The sequence below is a fragment of the Rhinopithecus bieti genome, unplaced genomic scaffold (genome assembly GCF_001698545.2).
Source record: "Rhinopithecus bieti isolate Rb0 unplaced genomic scaffold, ASM169854v2 scaffold_20098, whole genome shotgun sequence".
NCBI classification, from domain to species: domain Eukaryota; kingdom Metazoa; phylum Chordata; class Mammalia; order Primates; family Cercopithecidae; genus Rhinopithecus; species Rhinopithecus bieti.
Window position 1 is genome coordinate 741576 of NW_016810571.1, and position 19259 is coordinate 760834.

Sequence of the window (19259 nt, forward strand, 5' to 3'; positions counted from 1 at the left end):
TATATATATATATATATCTCACATGTTGTTAATTGTAAATAAAATTACTTATAAAAGGGGAAAGGTGTATGTTTTAAAGTGTCAAAATATTGACTACAGGATAAAATTTGGAGGAAAAAATAAATGAGAATAAAAGAAAAGAAAGAACTTGGGAAAATGTCTTCATTTTAACATACATATATTTAGTATGATTCTGTTTTTTAAAAAATTTAATCCTGAGTTACAAAGCCATAGAAATCTACTTAGTGTTTGTAGTTACTTTATATATATTTTTAATACTTACATATTGGTTAGTTATTTTTTCTTCAGGTAACATGAGTCAGATGGTGGTTATAACTTAATTCCATAATCTACCATTGTGTTATAGTTATTGTCTGAGATATAAATTACAGCCATGTCATCTCATATTTTATTTTCCAAAACTCCACAACACTTTCATACTTTATTTGAAATGATCCAACTGTGAAAGTGTTAATCGAATCTATCACTTGTATAGGATAAACCTTTATAAGAAAAAATTCCCCAGGATTTCTTATTTATCTTGATCTGTTATTTTTTTTTCAATTTAGATGTTGAAACATCTTTCGGTAGACTATTTCCTTTCTGGTTTGCCCTGAATTCTTATCTTGGAATCAGGAATCTTTCGGAGAACATGTGTTCATCTCTGGAACGTCAAGCCAGCTTGATGTCTCAAAACGTTTTTAAAGTAATTTTCCCATGATTGCATTCTTTAAGTGACACAGGATCCTCATTTTGCTCCTTTTCCTGACAGCAAAGAGACTTTTAGTTTCCCTTTCTTGTATTATAGAGCCTTGCAGTCTTCTGTTTTTCCTGCAGATAGCAAAAGAGAAAAGAATAGTGGAGTAGAGAAAATACTAAATGATTAGATTCTCGACTCTTGACATGAGAATGACGTTCCACTTTCTGCCCCCGCATCAGAGGCTGCAGACTGATGGTCTGAAATCCAGATAGATTCTGTCTTGTTTGGTCTGTAGGCTATTGGCCTGCATGGTTTTTAAAAGAAATTATTTGTTGCCACGCTTCACTGGGAGAGTTCGCATGACAATTTGCTCCTTCTCTAGTCAGTTGAAACATCTGGCAACCCACGGCCCAGCTTCCTGCCCACCTCTGCTCCATCAGCTGGAGCTCGAGAACAGCTACCCTCTCTTAGACAAGGCAGGATCCCTCCTACCAAGTTCCCAGCTTCCCCTGCTCCCTCCTGACTTCCCAAGACTGAAGCCAGCCTTGGCTGCTGTTTGTCCTCCTGATTACAGGATTGTTTTTCTTAGAGCTGAGAAATAGTTTTATATTTCCTGTCTCTATTACAAGTAGGAAATAGAGGATTGTGCAGACTAGTTTTTAAGATAATGGCCCATTTGATTTATTTTATTTTATTTTTTAACTTGCTGGCCTCTATATTAACCCATTGAGTTTACAGACTCAGGAGAGGAACCCACTGCTGAGACCTAATTCAGCTACTACTATCTAGCATAATTGGAACCATCTTTTAGGGCCTGCTTTTGGTAATTCCCTACCGATACCACAGCAGCCAGAAATATTTGTATTTCCCCCTAAAGTTTTCTGAGTAGCTTCGTCAGAAGGCCCAATTTTTAAGAAAATACTCATGAGGAATCTAAATGTTGCCACAAAATTGTTTTGGGCTTACCAGTGGAGATTTTGCTATCAGATTTGTTTTAATCTTACCGGCATGTCTTCTCACTTAGCATATGTCCCTGGCTTCAGCCAGGAAGGAGAAGATTTCCATTCTCAAATTCCCACAGGATAGGCAGGGGACTTAAACCAATGATAGAGACCATGCTTAAAGGGCAGTGATAGTTATTTTGAAATATATAATATACAGTATATTACTATAATCACCCTGATTAAACTTCAGATGTCTCACCACAGAAAATCATGAGTGAGGTGATGGCTATGTTAACTAGCTTGATTTAATCATTCCATACGGTGTGTGTGCGTACATGTGTACATATATCCCAACACATCACATTGTACCCATCAATGTATATGATTATGATTTATCCATTAAAAATCACATTAAGTTTTTTAAAAAGACAGCAGTAGTGATTGTCATTTGGCTTTAGTGTTTGGAAGACAATAGAGAAAATGGTGACAAACCGGGGGATGCTTGTCCTGTCTGAAGGGGCGCAGGTTCTCAGCTTCAGTCAGCAGTTGACGCATGAAAATGTGGGCCTACTGTCTCCTTGCCTAGTACTTGGTACCTTTTCATGACCTCCCTTTTCAAGTGAGGGTGTGTAGTTCCCTGGGTGATTATTTGTAACCAGGCGTTTTCTCAGTGCTCCCGTGGGATCCCCAGGGCTCTACCTGTCTCACATCTCTTTTTCTCCTATTTTCCATCAGGTGGCAGCAGACTTCCAAGTCTTCAGGTTTGTCCAGCAGCTTACAGCCTGCGGGTGCCAAGGCTGATGCCCTCAGGGAAGAAATGGAAGAGGCTGCCAACAGAGTGGAGATTTGCAGGGTACCTGCCCTCTTTGCTCCTCTCTACAGGGACAGGCTGGGGAGCCCTCAGGGATTTCCTTTTTGTTCGCTGGAGTTCTCTTAAAACTCTGCCAGTGAGCTTCTAGTTGAACTGAATGTCCCCAAGCCCACCTGGCTAGCATCTCCAAGGAGTCCAGGATGAACCCAAGGAGTTGGGGCTTTGATGGTGACCTAGACAGGGAGGCAGCATTCAATTATCACTGGTGGTCCTGCATGCTAGGCAAAGAGAAAGGACCTGTATTTCTGTGTGAAGCTTTTGTAAATCATCTGAGTCCCAAAGAATAAATTCTGGGTAACGAAGGACAGTTAAGAATTTGACCATAGATGAGCCTTGACTCACTGTTGGTACTTTATTTCCTTTTTGGCTGCCTTTTGATATTTCCTGAGTCACTTTATCCATCCTGTGCCTCCTGGAAGACATTTATCTATGAAGTCGAAATGCTAGCCATGAAGAGAGTCACAGCAAGGAAAACTTCCCACTTGTTAAGAGAGAGGACATCGTTCTGAAAACTGCAACTCTGTACTCGCGTAATGATGTCGTTTGTTATACTCATTCAGATGTTTCCCATCTCCTTTACTTGCAAATATTTTATAGGACTTAATTAGCAATAGACTGTTCATGATGCTCTGCGTATATGTACCTCTCTTTACCTGCCTATATGTCAGCTTGGGTTTCCAAGGAAACCAAAACTCTATTTAGACCCAAGGAACAAAAACATCACATTTCTGTAACTATTCTGAGAACCTGTCTTAATCACATCCAGTTTTGAAGGAGAATCACCAATTTGCCTGTGGACATCTCTGTTCTTCATGGCTCTGTCTAGTCTTAGCTTGTCCTTTGGCTTTTTCTCTTACAGCCACCCTGTGCAAGTGGCTTTGACCTTGCATTCAGGTGACATTCAGAATCAGAGAGAATTTCTCTCTAGAATTAGAAACATGGAAAGATTTTTCAAGAATTCACTATCTCCCAGCCAACAGTACTATGGAACCAAGCAAAGTAAGACTAGTACTTCACATGCAAGATTTTTTGTGAGTGCAGCTGATTTGTTACTTGAACTCCTGCATAAATGCCAAATATCTGGCATGTGTGGTATTCCTAGAGCATAATTCTTCTCTCCTTCCAATTTCATTTTTACTGTGTATTCCTTTTTTTATTCTTTTCTCTTTTTTTTTTGGAGGCAGAGTTTCATTCTTGTTGCCCGTGCTGGAGGGCATTGGCACAGTCTTGGCTCACTGCAACTTCCGCCTCCTGGGTTCAAGCAATTCTCCTGCCTTAGCCTCCCAAGTAGCTGGGATTACAGGTGTGCACCACCATGCTTGGCTAATTTTTTTTGTATTTTTAGTAGAGACAGGGTTTTACTATATTGGCCAGGCTGGTCATGAACTTCTGATCTCAGGTGATCCACCCGCCTCGACCTCACAAAGTGCTGGGATTATAGGTGTGAGCCATCGTGCCTGGTCTACCGTGTATTCTTTATCTACCATGGATCTATGCTCCTCTGTTAAGAATTCTTTTTTCTTTTAATTTCTTTTTCAATAGACAAGAGAGGGTGGTGGTAAGCAGGGATGCTGGATGTGAATATCCAAATAGATCAGAATAAAAGTTCAGTAGCTTTAGCCATTCCTATCTTGCTTCTTATATTTGCTATTGTGCCAAAAATATATTCATTTCCTCTTCAAAGATTAGTAGTACACCTTCAGCATAATCAGTTAAAAAAATCCAAAAATATATAAAGAAAGACGCTAATATTCTCCCCCTTCCTGTCCAGCAAACTTTCTGTTTCCAAACAGGGTAGAAACCTCGCTGCCAATATTTGTTAAGACTTTGTTATGACAGTGCATTTTGTTAGGTGCCAAGCAGCCATAACAGTTATAAAGATAAGGAAGCCAGTGCTAGATAACACCTGTTATATCATACTCCAAACTTTTCTTCATAATCATACGCAGTCATAGATAACATTTTTCTATTTATTTATAAGTTTGTTTTTGTTTTGTGTTTGTTTTGTTTTGAGACAGAGTTTTATTCTGTTACCCAGGATGGAGTACAGTGGCACGATCTTGGCTCACTCCGCCTCCTGGGTTCAAGCAATTCTCATGCCTTACCCTCCCGAGTAGCTGGGACTACAGACGCATGCCACCACTCCTGGCTAATTTTTGTATTTTTAGTTGAGACAGCGTTTCGCCATGTTGGCCACGCTGGTCACAAACTCCCTGACCTCAGGTGTTCTGCCCACCTCAGCCTCCCAAAGGGCTAGGATTACAGGCATGAGCCACCACGCCCAGCCTATATGTTTGTTTTTAGTAAAACGGTCATATTGTTTATAGTCATCTGCCATTTACTTTTCTCAGTTAACACCACATCCTGAACATCTCTCTAGGTTAGTAGCTGTAGTTCTCACTTAGTCTTTTTTATAAATTGCGTGATATTCCACAGTAGGGATACACACACACACACACACACACACACACACACACACACACACACACATCATGATTTATTTAGCTATTTTCCTATTGATGGATGTTCAAACTGGTGTGTTTTTGTTTTATTTTTTGGTATTCCCAAAAATGATACAATAAATATATACTTATATGTATATCCTTATACCCTGGTAATTTTTTTTCTATAACATAGATTCCAAGAAGTGACATTTTTGGGTCAGAGTCTATGCATACATTTTTAAATTTTCATAGCTGTTGACAGTCTACTTCTCTGAAAAGGAAATTGCATTTTACATTTCCACCAGCAGTATATAAAACTGTACATTTTCCTTCATCTTCTAATGTATGTTGCTCCTATTTTCAGTTTTTGCCAATTTGATGAGGGAAGAAAAACGACCTCTTCACTATTGTGTTCTTAATTTCCCTGAATATAAATGGCGATGACTATGTTGTATTTACTGGACATTCTTCATGTCCAGTAAAAAAAGAATTTATACACATTCTTAATTTGTTGAATTGCCTATTTGCATTGGCAATTGGCCCAGTATTTCTATTGTTTTTCTAAAATATCAATTTATAAAAATTCTCTATATATCAGCAGTTTTAAACTTTTTTCTGCCTGCTGTGCTGCAGATACCTTTTCCAGTCTGCCATTTGTCTTTTGACTTTATGTTGACATCTGCCATTAAAAATGTAATAATATATTTCCTTTGCATGGGAAAAGATCCTGGGTAGCCCTTTAGGCATCTTCTATGCAAAACTTAAGTGATTTTTCTTCTTTAATTTTATGTTAATGTTTTAAATTCATTTTATACACCTGTTTTATATACTTTAATACATCTGAAATTTATTTTTGTATATGATGTGAGGTTGGGGTTTCTTTTTTTTTTTTTTTCAGATGGATAGTCATTTATGCCAGCATCATTTGTTAAATAAGCCACCTCCCCCGATGTGAAATTTCACTATCTAATTACTCAAATTTATTTCTGGACTCTATGTTTCATTAATCTGTTTGCCTGCTCCTGAGACAATAGTATGCAGTTTCTATTCTAATGATTTCATAGCACATACAATCTTCAGTAAGGTAGCCCTGACTCCTTTTTTTGTAGTTATCTTGGCTAGTCTGTTACATCCATTTTAATATATGAACTTTGAAATGATCATATCCAGTTCACGAAACCCTGCTTTGTGCTTAAGGGAGTCTCATTTGTGTGCTGAGCTGATCTCCTTGAGAGTGCTCGGTGCTGGTTTTGTTAAAGTTCTCTTCTGATGGTTCTTTTATTTTTACTTTGTTGATTGCCAACTGTTTTAAATATCTACCTTAGTCTTCCTACGTCCCCTTGCTGGGGTTCCTTGAATATAATCTCTTCATGGTTTTGTATTTCCTCAGCAGGCAAGTGTTTAGGATCTCCTATATTGTGGCAAATCAGCCAAGTGCAAGTTTGTAGGCTGAAAGTTAATGAAGTAGTAATCTGATTCCTCTTTTTTGAGGACCAAGCAGAGCTCCCCAGATCTTTGAGACCCAGAGAGATGTAGCCCACCAGGAAAGCCAAGTCAAGGTGGGTTCCATAAGACAAAACCCACTGAGACCTCAGGCAGGCTTGCAGGTGCAGCACTGCCTGCCTGTATTCTTTCAGAAGCTCATCCAAACCCTGCCTTGCTCCCTATTTCAAGACAAGCCCAACTCTTCACAAGTGGTACCTGCTGTCTCTTTTCTTCCCAAGGCTTTCTATAAAAGACCCCTGAATCAATATATCCAAAGAAGTATAAGTAGTTGGTAATTTTTCAATAAGAGGAGACAAAGTGAAGAAGGACCTGTGAGTAATGATGTAATGATAGAGGACAGTGACTATAAACCTAATCCACTTGGCAACAGCAGTGTCAGTTTTGTTTTGGTTCGTACAGGAGACTGCCTGCAGTCTTAGGATTTTCACTGTAAGGTGACACTTTCCATCATCACCTTTCCTGCTTTTATCTCCCCATATTTCCTCACATAAATTCTTATCCTTGCTTCACCCATGTCTCTGTTTTTCTCATTTAGCTTGTCGTCTCTGTTTTTTAGTTTGTATCTCTTCTTTTCCATTTTATTCTTCAATGTATAACCTTTCCTTTTTGAAAATCAAACTTGAGTCTGGGAAAGACAACAACAAAAAGACAGATGTCTAGCCCATTTTTTCCTCCCTATAATCTGAAGAGCACATATATTGTTAGACTAAAAGACAACCTTGAGTCTGAACCTACAACTCTAAAATTAGTGCCATGTCATGGGAAGTAAATGAGATCCTGGAAGAACCCATGACGACTCTCTCATTTGGAAGGCTGTGGAATGGTTGAGAAGCATTTACATTACTTGGAATCCCTTCTGCCAAAAGCATCTAGCCCAGCAGACCTATGAGCAAGCATGGCCACACCCAGTGAGAAGCCAACTGGTGACAGAGCTTCTACTGATGTGGATTTTCCTGAAACACGGCTGGGACCTTCCTTGGCGTGTCAGGCAGTAGTACCACAAGGAGTCTGGGCACAGCCAGATCATTTACCTTACATGGAGGACAGAAGACATCATGCACCAAGATGTTCCCTGATCTGTTAGCTTCAATAAATTCAAAAACTTTTTATTATGATTTCTGAAGTTGACTGCAGACATCCTCTATAGCAGCAGCCCCACAGGATCTGAGTCACTAAATTTATATCAGACAGAACTTAGGTCTGAGAAGATTCTATCAGAGTGGGCGGGAGGGGCAGGAAAGAGATGCTTACCATTTTAGGTCAAAAAATAATTCTGAATAGATAATTTTTCTATGTTGACGATAATAATAAAGTACTCAAAAATAGAACACTTTTAAAAGTATTTACATATGATAACAATAAATTTCAGACAGCATGTCTTGGTGCCTCAAATACGACTAAAGAGCATATGGGCTAGGCGTGGTGGCTCACGCCTGTAATCCCAGCACTTTGGGAAGCTGAGGCAGGTGGATCACCTGAGGTTAGGAGTTTGAGACCAGCCTGAGCAACATGGTGAAACCCCATCTCTACTAAAAATACAAAAATTAGCTGGGTGTGGTGGCTCATACCTATAATCCCAGCTACTTGGGAGGGCCAAAGAAGGAGAATCACTTGAACCTGGGAGGTGGAGGTTGCAGTGAGCTGAGATCACAACATTGCACTCCAGCCGGGGCAACAGAGTGAGACTCCATCTCAAAAAAAAAAAAAAAAAAAAAAAGAAGAAGAAATCAAGGGAATATGGATTTTAGGCACCAATAGATAAAGGTGAGATAAAATTGTCAAGTAAAGTGGAAAGGGAATTGAATGAGATTAGGAAATTTTTTTTTAAGTAGAAAAATAATACAGGTATGGAATCGATTTTAGTCAACAACAGAATTGACACTGCAGAAAGGTAAGCCAATGATGTAGAGAAAATGTTGAGAATTTCTTCTAGAATGTTAAGGTGAGAGCCAAAAAGAATGAAAGAAAAGATGGCAGATGCTGAAGATAATGGAAAACCAATGTACAGATAGTAGGAGATCCTGAAAAACAAGCAAAACAAATCAGAAGAGCATAGAAAAATAAAATTGACCTGCATCAAAGATCTCTGTCTCAAATCTGTGATTCTGAAAAACAGAGATTTTGCACTTTTTTTAACCTTTGAAATGATTTTTTAAACCTTCTTGAATCAGTAAACTTTATTTTTTAGAGCACTTCTAATTTTGCAGCCAAATTAAGTGGAATATAAAGAGGCCTCCCATGTGTTTCATTGCCCCATAAACACACACAGCCTCCCCCAATGTCAGCATCACACACACAGTGGTAGAGTCTGTTACAGTTGATAAACCTATATTGGCGCATCATTGTCTTCCATAGTTCATAGTCTACTCAGGGGTTCACTCCTAGTGTTGTATATTCTGGGGGCTTTGACAAATGTATGCGACTGTATCCACCATTGTAGTATCCTAGAGAATAATTTCATTGTCCCCATATCCTCTGTGCTCCTCCTATTTATTCCTCCCTGCTGACCCTTGACAACCACTGGTCTTTTTATTGTTTACATGGTTTTGTCTTTTCCAGAAAGTCATATAGCTGGAATCCTACAGTATGTAGCCTTTTCAGACTGGCATCTTTCACGTAGTAATATGCATTTCAGTTTCCTTCAAGTCTTTTCGTGGCTTAACAACTCATATTTCTTTTTAGCCCTGAATAATATTTCATTGTCTGGATATACCACAGTTTATCCATTCGCCTACTGAAGGACATTTTTGTGGCTGCCAAGTTTGGGCAATTATGAACAAAATGCTGTAAACGTCCACATGCAAGCCTTTGTGTGACATACGTTTTCCATTCATTTGGGCAAGTGCCAAAGAGCATAATTGCTGGATCATATGGTGAGAGTATGTTTAGTTTTGTAAGAAACTGTCCTACTGTCTTCCAAAGTGACTATACTCTGCATTCCCACCAGCAATATATAAGAGGTTCTGTTGCTCCACATCTGTGCCTGCATTTAATGTTGTCAGTGTTTTGGATTTTGGCCATTTCAATTAAGGTTCTGATCCTTGTTCAGTCTCTTTGTTTTTCGCCTTTTACTGTATTTGTAATTTTTTGTTGAAAGGCGGACATGATGTATTATAAAATGAACAGTGGTACATAGTTCTTTGGAGATGTGGTAAGGTGAGAGAGAAGGGGAAGCATTCGTAGTGCTGTGATAGATCTCTTTCTTTTGGTGAGCCTGTGCCTTAGGGCGGTGAATTTCACCAGTGCCTCTCATTTTATTGTTGTTGTTGTTTTAATTATTCTTATTCCTTTCTTAGGTGGGACAGAATGGTTAGAGTGGGTTGGAGTTGAGTATTTCCCTTCCTCCTGGTAGTTAGGCAATTTCAAAAGCCCAATAGGCTTTGGTAAAATAATTTCTCTGTAGGGCAGACCTTGTTAACGATGGAGTACTCTAGTATATTTCAAAATGACTACTTTTTTCCTCCCAGTGCTGAAAGCAGGAGAGGATTTTTCTCTGAAATTCCCTGTGAGAACCTGGTCTTAGAGCTTCTGGAGGTAAAAGTGGGTCCCCCTGGAGGATTTAACTTTCAGACTTGTCCATGCTGGGCCTCCATCAATTAGTCAATTACAGTATTGGTTTTCCTGCCCCAGTACTGATTTTGGCTGAGGTTTCTGCTGGTAGCTTTCTGTTTCAGTGAGTTGTAATTCTTGGGTTTGTCTGCCTGTGTCTCCAATTTTCAGGGCAGCAGTTTGCTCTATGAACTCACTTCTCTGCCAGATCTAAGAGTTGTTGAGTTTCAGTTTGTTCAGCTTTTTACCTGTTAGGACTGACTTCAAAGCCCCTACATGCTGGACCAGAAACTGGAAGTCAGCAATAAAATCAAGATGTGCTTTTCACCAAGAAAAATTATTTAAAAGACCAGTATTTATAAATATCTTGGAGGTTTTTTTAAACAACGGAATATTTACAATTCTACCATTGGCCAGATGCGGTGACTCACGCCTGTAATCCCAGTACTTTGGAAGGCCGAGGTGGGTGGATCACCTGAGGTCAGGAGTTCGAGACTAGCCTCACCAACATGGTGAAACCCTGTCTTTGCTAAAAATACACAAATTAGCTGGGCATGGTGACACGTGCCTGTAGTCCCAGTACAGGAGGCTGAGGCAGGAGAATCGCTTGAACCTGGAAGGCAGAGGTTGCAAGTGAGCCAAGATTGCACCACTGCACTCCAGCCTGGGCGAAAGAAAAAAAAAAAATCTACCATAAAATCATGAGCTATTCTACCACAAACACATGAATTGTAAAATATTGCTAACAAGATTTGACAAGAAGACAATCTTTGACAATATAATGACAAGAAGACATTATAAAATTGAGAGTTGTTTCTAGATTAAAAGAGTTAATATTATAAACACTTTGAATTTCCCAGAATTAATTTGATTAGTACTGTAGTAAGTAGATATAATTGTAGTAAGTTTTTCGAAGAATGAAAAAAGATTTCAGAAGTTAATGTGGAAGAATTTAACTAGAGCTTTGAATTACTAGCTCTTAAAATGCATTATACAGTCACATGATTAAAACGTAGGAACTATTTCAGAAATTTATAGATCAGTGAAGAAAAGACATTGCAGCGTGAAGAAAATCCAAATACAGTGTGGTTTCATCTGATAAATAAGACATTTTCATACCATAGAGCAGTCTACTCATTTCATGAACAGTTCTGGGACATTTGGTTACCTATAAATTAAAAAAAAAAAAAGCTGCCTAGGGGGATTACAGGTTAATTTGGTTACTTTTTTATTTTCTGAGTGTAGATTAGTTGTAAAATTGGAAAATGTGATTTTCAAAATGCATTAAATTCTGGTGATTAATGATGAAAGGGTTTTTTACCTTTATAAAGAAAATTTGCTAATGATTTAGACAAATGAGAATTTGATTTATAGTTTCCTTACTTCTTACTTGAAGTGTGGTTTTTTTTTTTTTAGAATCTATATTGTTAGCTTAGTAGCACAGTAGTCCAATCATGCCTTTAAAAATCCTTTCTTCTTCCTGAGGCTACATATAGATTTTTGTAGGGTCATCAGTTAGAGAAGGACAGATGCCAAATTGTTGAAGGTGTATTTGATGCAACGTTTAGTCCTTCAGGCCCTCCCTTCCTTTCCTCTGTCTACTGAGCCATTTGTATCCCTTAACTCTGTTTTTCTCTGCCTTGAAGTATTGTCCTCCAGCTGGCTGGCTGGTGATGGACATCTCCTGAGCAAAGCTGCTGCAGGGAAGACAGACAAGGTTGATTCCCAACTTGGCAGCCTACAAAGCATTTATTTAAGGGACCTCTGGTGAAATGGAGCCGAGGTGATCTTTGAGCCCATTTTATTATTCTTTGGGAAATTTACCATCCTTGAGCCTTGATTTTTTTTTCATCTGTTCATTCAGCAAATAGTTGTGGCGCCCCTACTATGCTAAACACTTTGAGACAGTGGGTGACAAACAAATAAGATCCTTGATCTCTTGCTACCTACAGATCTGAAATTGGAAATTCAATACTTAACCTAAGAGAGTTAGAAGAGAATTCCTTGTAACATTGTGCCTGGCATCTAGAATGTTAATTTCCTTTACTCTTTCTTTATTCTGTGAAACTGGACCAAGCATAGCATTGTCTAATCTGTACTTCAAGCTCTCTAGAGAACACATTTCCTCTTTTAACTCTGTGACTCTGTTCTGTTGCTTTGTGTACAAGAACTCTTGAATGATGTTCTCAGCAATTGCTTGCCTGTCACAGATACTGAAAAGGAAACAGATTGCTCCTGCACATCCCAGTGTTCTTAATGAGAATAGGCTTAATTAGCAGCTAGAGAGACTGAGGGTTATGGGGTTGGTGCAGATTGCTTGGGGTTTCATGAAACAGGCTCTTCCTGAAGCATATAGTTACCTGCTTTCATTGGTTCAGCATCTAGGTCAGCGCTCTTGTGCTGTTGCCATATTTGCCCCAACCTGAACACACAGACTCTTCTCTCCTCAACTAAGTGCCTCTTCTAAGGATCGCCATCCTAGAGCGGCTGCACAGGGAGGAACCTTGGAGATCGTATGACTTGAGCAAGCAAGTTCGGACAAGTGATGTGCTCAAAAATACGGTTAATAACAGAGTCTGCATTCCGCTCAAAATGTACTTCTATTATGCCATGCTATGAGTGATTCCATAGAACTGAAAACTATTCTCCTTGAAGGACAAAACATTCCAGATTTCAGTGCAGCATTGGGTCACCCAATCTCATGGACAACTGAATATAGTGAAGGATTGATAACACCATTAGATTTGTGTGCAGTATTGCATGAGTCCAGATGTTGCCAAGTTTTGAGTCAGCAATCCTTTCCCTGTGCACCTGTCTTATCCAAGCTTCCTCCAAGCTGGTGCATTTCCACCTCTTTCCCATATGCTTGTGATCAACCAATCAGTATTGAGTCAGTATTGAGAATGAAGGGAAGCGGACCAGTGGAAGCATCAAATAGAAGAAATGGCATTATCAAAAGAGCAGTAGCACAATGTGTACTTGGAGCTTGCTTCAGAATTAGGGGCACAAGCTGTAAAGATGGATGGAACTAATTTGCACATCAGTCCTCTACACCAACTTTGACTTTCACTCTAGCTGTGGTCCAAATGTCAAAATCTCTGGGGAAATGACTGACCTAGGTGTTCTTTTCAAGCTTACACATTCTTCAGAGCTGTGGTTGACAAGTATGGAAATGCTCATGGGAAACTTGTAACAGATCAAGCATTATTAAAATTGAGATTAAGCAGTGTTTCAGAGTCTTTCCCCTATGATGTGTTGACATATGCATTAGCCACTCTCCATTGGTTTATGTTTTACCTTGGTTGTATATTTTACCTTGCACAGGACCAGCTCTCAGCCGACATGTACAGTTTTGTGGCCAAAGAAATTGACTATGCAAACTACTTTCAAACGGTAAGTGCCCAGAAAGGTGAGATTGCTTAAAGGCTGTTCGTAGGAGAAGGGAATGTGGGCATGGAATTAAGAGTCCCTTAGTTGAACACATCGTAGAAAAAGGTGGGAACTTCGACCATTTTACTAGTGAATAAATCCTGCCATGCTCCTGATACGGATTTCTCCAAAAACCTTAGAATAAAACTGAATCCCATCCCTCGGGATTATTGCAACTCAGTCCAGTGATTCTCAACCAGGATTGATTTTACTCCTTCCCCTGGTGGGCAGTTGGCAATATCTGGAGACGTTTTTGATTGTCACGGTTGTGGAGGGAGGTGCTACTGGCATTTAGAGGGCAGAGGCCAGAGATGCTTGTAAATATCCTACATGCACAAGACAGCCCCCACACCAATGAATTATCCAGTCCAAAATGTCAGTAGGGCTGACATTAAGAAACTGTGGTCTGTACTAACAAGGGGCTTGAGATAGGAAGGCAATTCCTTCACCCAGCACATTTTCTTTTTTAATCTAGATTTTTATGAAAGACAGTGACTGATAGGTAAATGATGATTGATGTGGCCTCTTCGCCTACCTCTCACCAATCAAAGTGATGTAGACAGTAAGAAACAGGATCTGAGTCATCTAAACTTGAATAAACCGGTGCAGATAATTAAGACCCAGGTTGTTTACCAGGGTAAATGCAAAGCAAGTTAGAAAACTTTGAGAGAGAAAAAAGTTCAAATAAAAATGATCAGTTATGGTCACCTGCCTTTCAAGTTGGGAATAAAAGGCTAAGACCTAAAAGCTCTTGATATATAATCGGGGAAGGAAAGGAATGATAAGGAGGGAAGGTAAAGAGAGGAAAAACAAGAAATTCTGCAAAGTTTAAAATGCTTTGATAAGTATGGTGGAACAACTGTGGGCTGTTAGCAATTTTCCAATATTTCATTAGTGGTTCAGAATGCAGAGAAGCCGCTTCTACCGGAAAAGGAGTTGATATGCATTACTTCCAACTTGGAAAGTTTATTTAATTTTTTTTCATTGTTATTTTTTGAGATGGAGTCTCATTCTGTTGCCCAGGCTGGAGTGCAGTGTTGCAATCTCAGCTCACCACAACCTCCACTTCCTGGATTCAGATGATTTTCCTGCCTCAGCCTCCAGAGTAGCTGGTACTACAGGTGCATGCCACCATGCCTGGCTAATTTTTGTATTTTTAGTAGAGATGGGGTTTCACTATGTTGGCCAGGCTGGTCTGGAACTCCTGACCTCATGATCTACCCGCCTCAGCCTCCCAAAGTGCTGGGATTATAGGCATGAGCCACCGTGCCTGGTGGAAAGTTTATTTTAAAGTAGTAGAATGTTTTCAGGCGTATTCTATTGGTTGTATTCATGAAGCTAATATTTAATTTTAGGAACTCTAAGACATTAGAGTTTTACATTAGTTTGACATTAGACATTACAATTTAGACTTGGAATGTCATGACCTCATTGACATTCCAAGCTTTACTAGAGAGCCTAATTGTCATTTGGGTACCATTTATTTCAATATTCTGATTTTTAAAAAAATTCATATTAGTTTTACTTTAATTTTACTTAAGGATATTAGTGTCCACCCTCCACAACAAGCCCTCAAACAGATTAATTTCCTCTCTTTTCCTTACACATGCCCAGTTTTGGGGAAGGGATAGGAGGATTCAGTAATCAAATGAAGTAATTAGTGTTCATGAGTTTCATCTGCTCTTATCAACATGTTGGCCACTTTTAACTAATAGCATGGTCAAAATAGAATACTTTGAAGGAATTTGTTCTTTGAACTGCATCATTTTCACCAAAGCAATCTCACCTCCAGGGTATTTGAAGAAGATTGCACATCAAGCCACAAGTTTTCTGATCAGTTATATGTTAAACTAACTGTGCAGAAACAAAAGATGTGTACAAATTAATGATATTTAACTCGTACGTATCTCATAAATCAATTATTTTTCAGATTTATTTAAACAAATTTGTTTGTATTTTAAGAGATGGGGTCTTGCTCTGTTGCCCAAGCTGGTCTTGAATTCCTGGGCTCGAGTGATCCTCCAGCCTCAGCCTCCTGAGTAGCTGGGATTACAGGCATGAGCCATCACACCTGGCTCAGCAAATGTATTTCTAAATGTGTTTTCCATTTATATTTGCTACAGTTGCCTTTTGCACTGAGGATGGGGTGCCGCAGGAGGAAGGGTGGTGATGAAGGCAAGCTCTCTAAGCCACGTTCCAGCTCTGAAGAGCTCCCCCTATTCCTTTCTGGTTCTCCTGCTTCCCAAATTTCCACTTGTAGTGACTTTGTTGTTACGGAGGCTAAAGAGGAAGCATGCTCAATATTTTAGGTAGATTGGAGGAGGGAACGGGTGACTACCTCCTTCCCCATGCGGAAGCACCTGTCTGTAAAACGCTTTGCTTGCCATGGCAGCCTGTGCCCTTGCCCCTCGCTAAGGGTGATGCTTGCCTTGTGTCTTCTCAGCTAATAGAAGTGCAAGCTGAATACCACAGGAAGTCCTTGACACTATTGCAGGCCGTATTGCCTCAGATCAAAGCACAACAGGGTAAGTGCAGGCCTTCCCTGGAGAAGGGAGGGCTGGAAAGCCTGCTTCCCGGATGAGATGAATTCCTTGTATGTCGTTGGCCCTTACACTCTGCCCAAAGGATCATCTATAGATGAGCCTTTAGGACTTACTTCCAAGCTGGTGCCTTGAGTCGGAGGTGTGTAGGAGTGACCGTAGAACATTAACCCCAGTGGCCCTGGACGCAGTTGGCTGGCCATCCCCTGCCCCCTGGCCTTAGTCCTCCTGTTATCCCTAAAACCACAGAACGGAGGCTCAGTTGGGCCTCCTTCTCTTTGGCTATCTCAGAATCTGTACGACAAAGGAAAGCGAGATTCCAGCATGAGTGACCTTGGCGAACAGCTGACTGACTCTTTCTCACTCCTCCCCTCAGAGGCCTGGGTGGAGAAGCCTTCCTTCGGGAAGCCGCTGGAGGAGCACCTCACCATCAGCGGCCGGGAGATCGCCTTCCCCATCGAGGCGTGTGTGACCATGCTGCTTGAGTGTGGGATGCAGGAGGAGGTAGGGATGAGCATGGCCACACGCCACCCCGGGCAGGTCTCCTCTTCCGTGAGACAGAGCCTACAGGATCCTCCCTCCTGTACCATCTCCACTCCAGCCCCGACGAATCTTGATGGGTTAAGACAGTGGCTCAGCCCCGTCTTCTGCAGAACACAAATCGATCCTACCTTTTACCATGAGCCTTCATTTGTCAAGAAGAGAGGATTGCGATGACTGTGAAGAACAGATGGCCATATTCTAGCCATTCTTTCCTCTGGTTTAACATGTTTGGATAATTTGGGCATTCTGCTGCTATTTTTTTTTTTTTTTTTTTTTTTTTGAGACAATCTCGCTCTGTCGCAAGGCCGGAGTGCAGTAGCGTGGTCTTGGTTCACTGTAACCTCTGCCTCCCGGGTTCAAGTGATTCTCGTGTCTCAGCCTCCCGAGTAGCTGGGACTACAGGATTGTGCCACCACGCCCAGCTAATTTTTTTTTTTTTTTTTTTAAGTAGCGATGGGGTTTCACCATGTTGGCCAGGATGATCTCGATACCTTGACCTCATGATCCACCCACCTCGGCCTCCCAAAGTACTGGGATTATGGGCATGAGCCACTGCGCCTGGCCCTGCTGCTGCTATTACTACTACTTCTCCTTCTTTCTCCTCCTCCTCTTCATCTTCCTTCTCCTCCTCTTCTGCCTCTTCCTCTTGCTTAATAAGTTACCTAGTTTTAGGTAATTTTAAACGTTAAGGCTCTTAAACTTTTTTTTATCACAACTCTTTTATAGAGATCCTGAAAACATGATTGATAGATACAATAGAAAGTACTTTTTAAGAGTCACGTGTAAAAAATGTCTATGAGAAATTGTTTCTTTCTTTTTGAGACTGAGTCTTGCTCTGTCACCCAGGCTGGAGTGTAGTTGCGTGATCTCAGCTCACTGCAACTTCCACCTCCTGGGTTCAAGTGATTCTCCTGCCTCAGCCTCAGAGTAGCGGGGATTATAGGTGTGTGCCACCATGCCTGGCTAATTTTTGTATTTTTAGTAGAGATGAGGTTTCACCATGTTGGCCAGGCTGGTCTTGAACTCCTGACCTCAAGTGATCCGCCCACCTCAGCCTCCCAAAGTGCTGGGATTACAGTCATGAGCCACTGCACCTGGCCCAAGAAGTTCTTGATAAGCGCTGTTTTATTACTGTGTAAATTATTTCCTGGGAGATAACATCTCATCTTTGGTTTCTTCCATAGACTATTTTAATATCTTTCCTGCATCTTCCTTTGATTTGTCAATCACTATTTATTTAGGGCATGCTGTACATGTTTTATTGAGCAAACTATGAGATAGTGAGATAGGAGACTATAAACATTGCGGGACATGAGCATAGCATCCCTCAGTTAAGACTAATTCACGCAGAACAGTCTGTAAGTCTCTAAGGGAGACTCAGACAAAGTAAGGGCTGTGGATGAGAAGGAAGCCAGTGAGCGTGCGGGTGTATGTTGCATGCTTCCTGTAGGCCAGCCTGTTCTAGATGCTGGATATTCGAAAAGGAATGGGAATAAATGTATGTTTTTAGCACATTTTATGTGCCAGGCATTTGCATGTTTGTTATCAATTTTTTTTAGCTTAGCTTAGCTTAGCTTAGCTTAGCTTAGCTTAGCTTAGCTTAGCTTAGCTTACCTTATGAGACAGGGTCTTGCTCTGTCACCCAGGCTGGAGTGCAGTGGTGCGATCTTGGCTCACTGCAACCTCTGCCTTCTGGGTTCATGCGATTCTCCGGCTTCAGCCTCCCAAACAGCTGGGATTACAGGCTCCCAGAGCCTGTAATGGAGTTTCAGCATGCTGGCCAGGCTGGTCCGGAACTCCTGACCTCAGGTAATCTGTCCGCCTCGGCCTCTCATAGTGCTGGGATTATAGGCGTGAGCCACTGCACCGTGCCTCAATTTAAAACCAAGAAGGTCTGTACCATCCCTGAGGGAGAGTTTCATGGAGAAAGATGAACTGGACCTTTTTTTTTCCTATCATTTTTTAAAAATTATGGAAAACCATAAAAACATAAAGATAAAATAATGAACCTTACCACTCAGTTTATGGGCAATTTTGTTACATTTCTGCCTCCATTTGCTGACCCCAAACCCCTGCCTTGGATATTTTGAAGTATATCCCAGACATTATGTCATTTCATTTATAATACTTGTATATGTATTTCTATAAAATAGAGGATGTTTTAAAATACAATTTTTGACTGAGCACAGTGGTTCACACCCGTAATCCCAGCAGTTTGAGAGGCTGAGGCGGGAGGATCACTTGAGCCCAGGAATTCAAGACCAGCCTGGGCAACATAGTGAGACCCTATCTAAAAAAAATAAAATAAAATAAAAATTAGTTTAGAAATAAAATAGGCCAGGCTCAGTGGCTCACACCTGTAATCCCAACACTTTGGGAGGCCAAGAAGGGCGGATCACCTGGGATCAGGAATTCAAGACCAGCCTGGTCAACATCGTGAAATCTTGTCTCTACTAAAAATGCAAAAATTAGCTGGGCGTGGTGGCGCACGTGTCTGTAATCCCAGCTACTTGGGAGGCTGAGGCAAGAGAATGGCTTGAACCTGGGAAGCGGAGGTTACAGTGAGCCGAGATCATGCTATGGCACTCCAGCCTGGAGAGTAGAGCGAGACTCCATCTAAAAAAAAAAAAATATATATATATATATATACACATTATTATACCCAAAAAGTAACAGTAATCTATTAGTATCATCAAATATCTAATCAACATAAACTGGTTCTCTCTTTTTTTT

The 19259-nt window shown here is 40.5% G+C and overlaps 1 protein-coding gene across 6 annotated transcripts in view; it reads left to right on the forward strand.

Moving 5' to 3' along the window:
* Positions 1 to 19259, forward strand: part of ARHGAP44 (Rho GTPase activating protein 44) — a 214158-nt gene that overhangs the window by 144641 nt on the left and 50258 nt on the right. For 5 of the 6 annotated variants that reach the window (XM_017892363.1, XM_017892361.1, XM_017892365.1 and 2 more), the window contains exons 7-10: positions 2380 to 2497; positions 13339 to 13407; positions 15887 to 15968; positions 16360 to 16487. In XM_017892363.1, the coding sequence (XP_017747852.1) occupies positions 2380 to 2497; positions 13339 to 13407; positions 15887 to 15968; positions 16360 to 16487 (397 nt within the window). The remainder of the gene's footprint in view (positions 1 to 2379; positions 2498 to 13338; positions 13408 to 15886; positions 15969 to 16359; positions 16488 to 19259) is intronic. The other variant, XM_017892367.1, reaches the window with a different exon arrangement.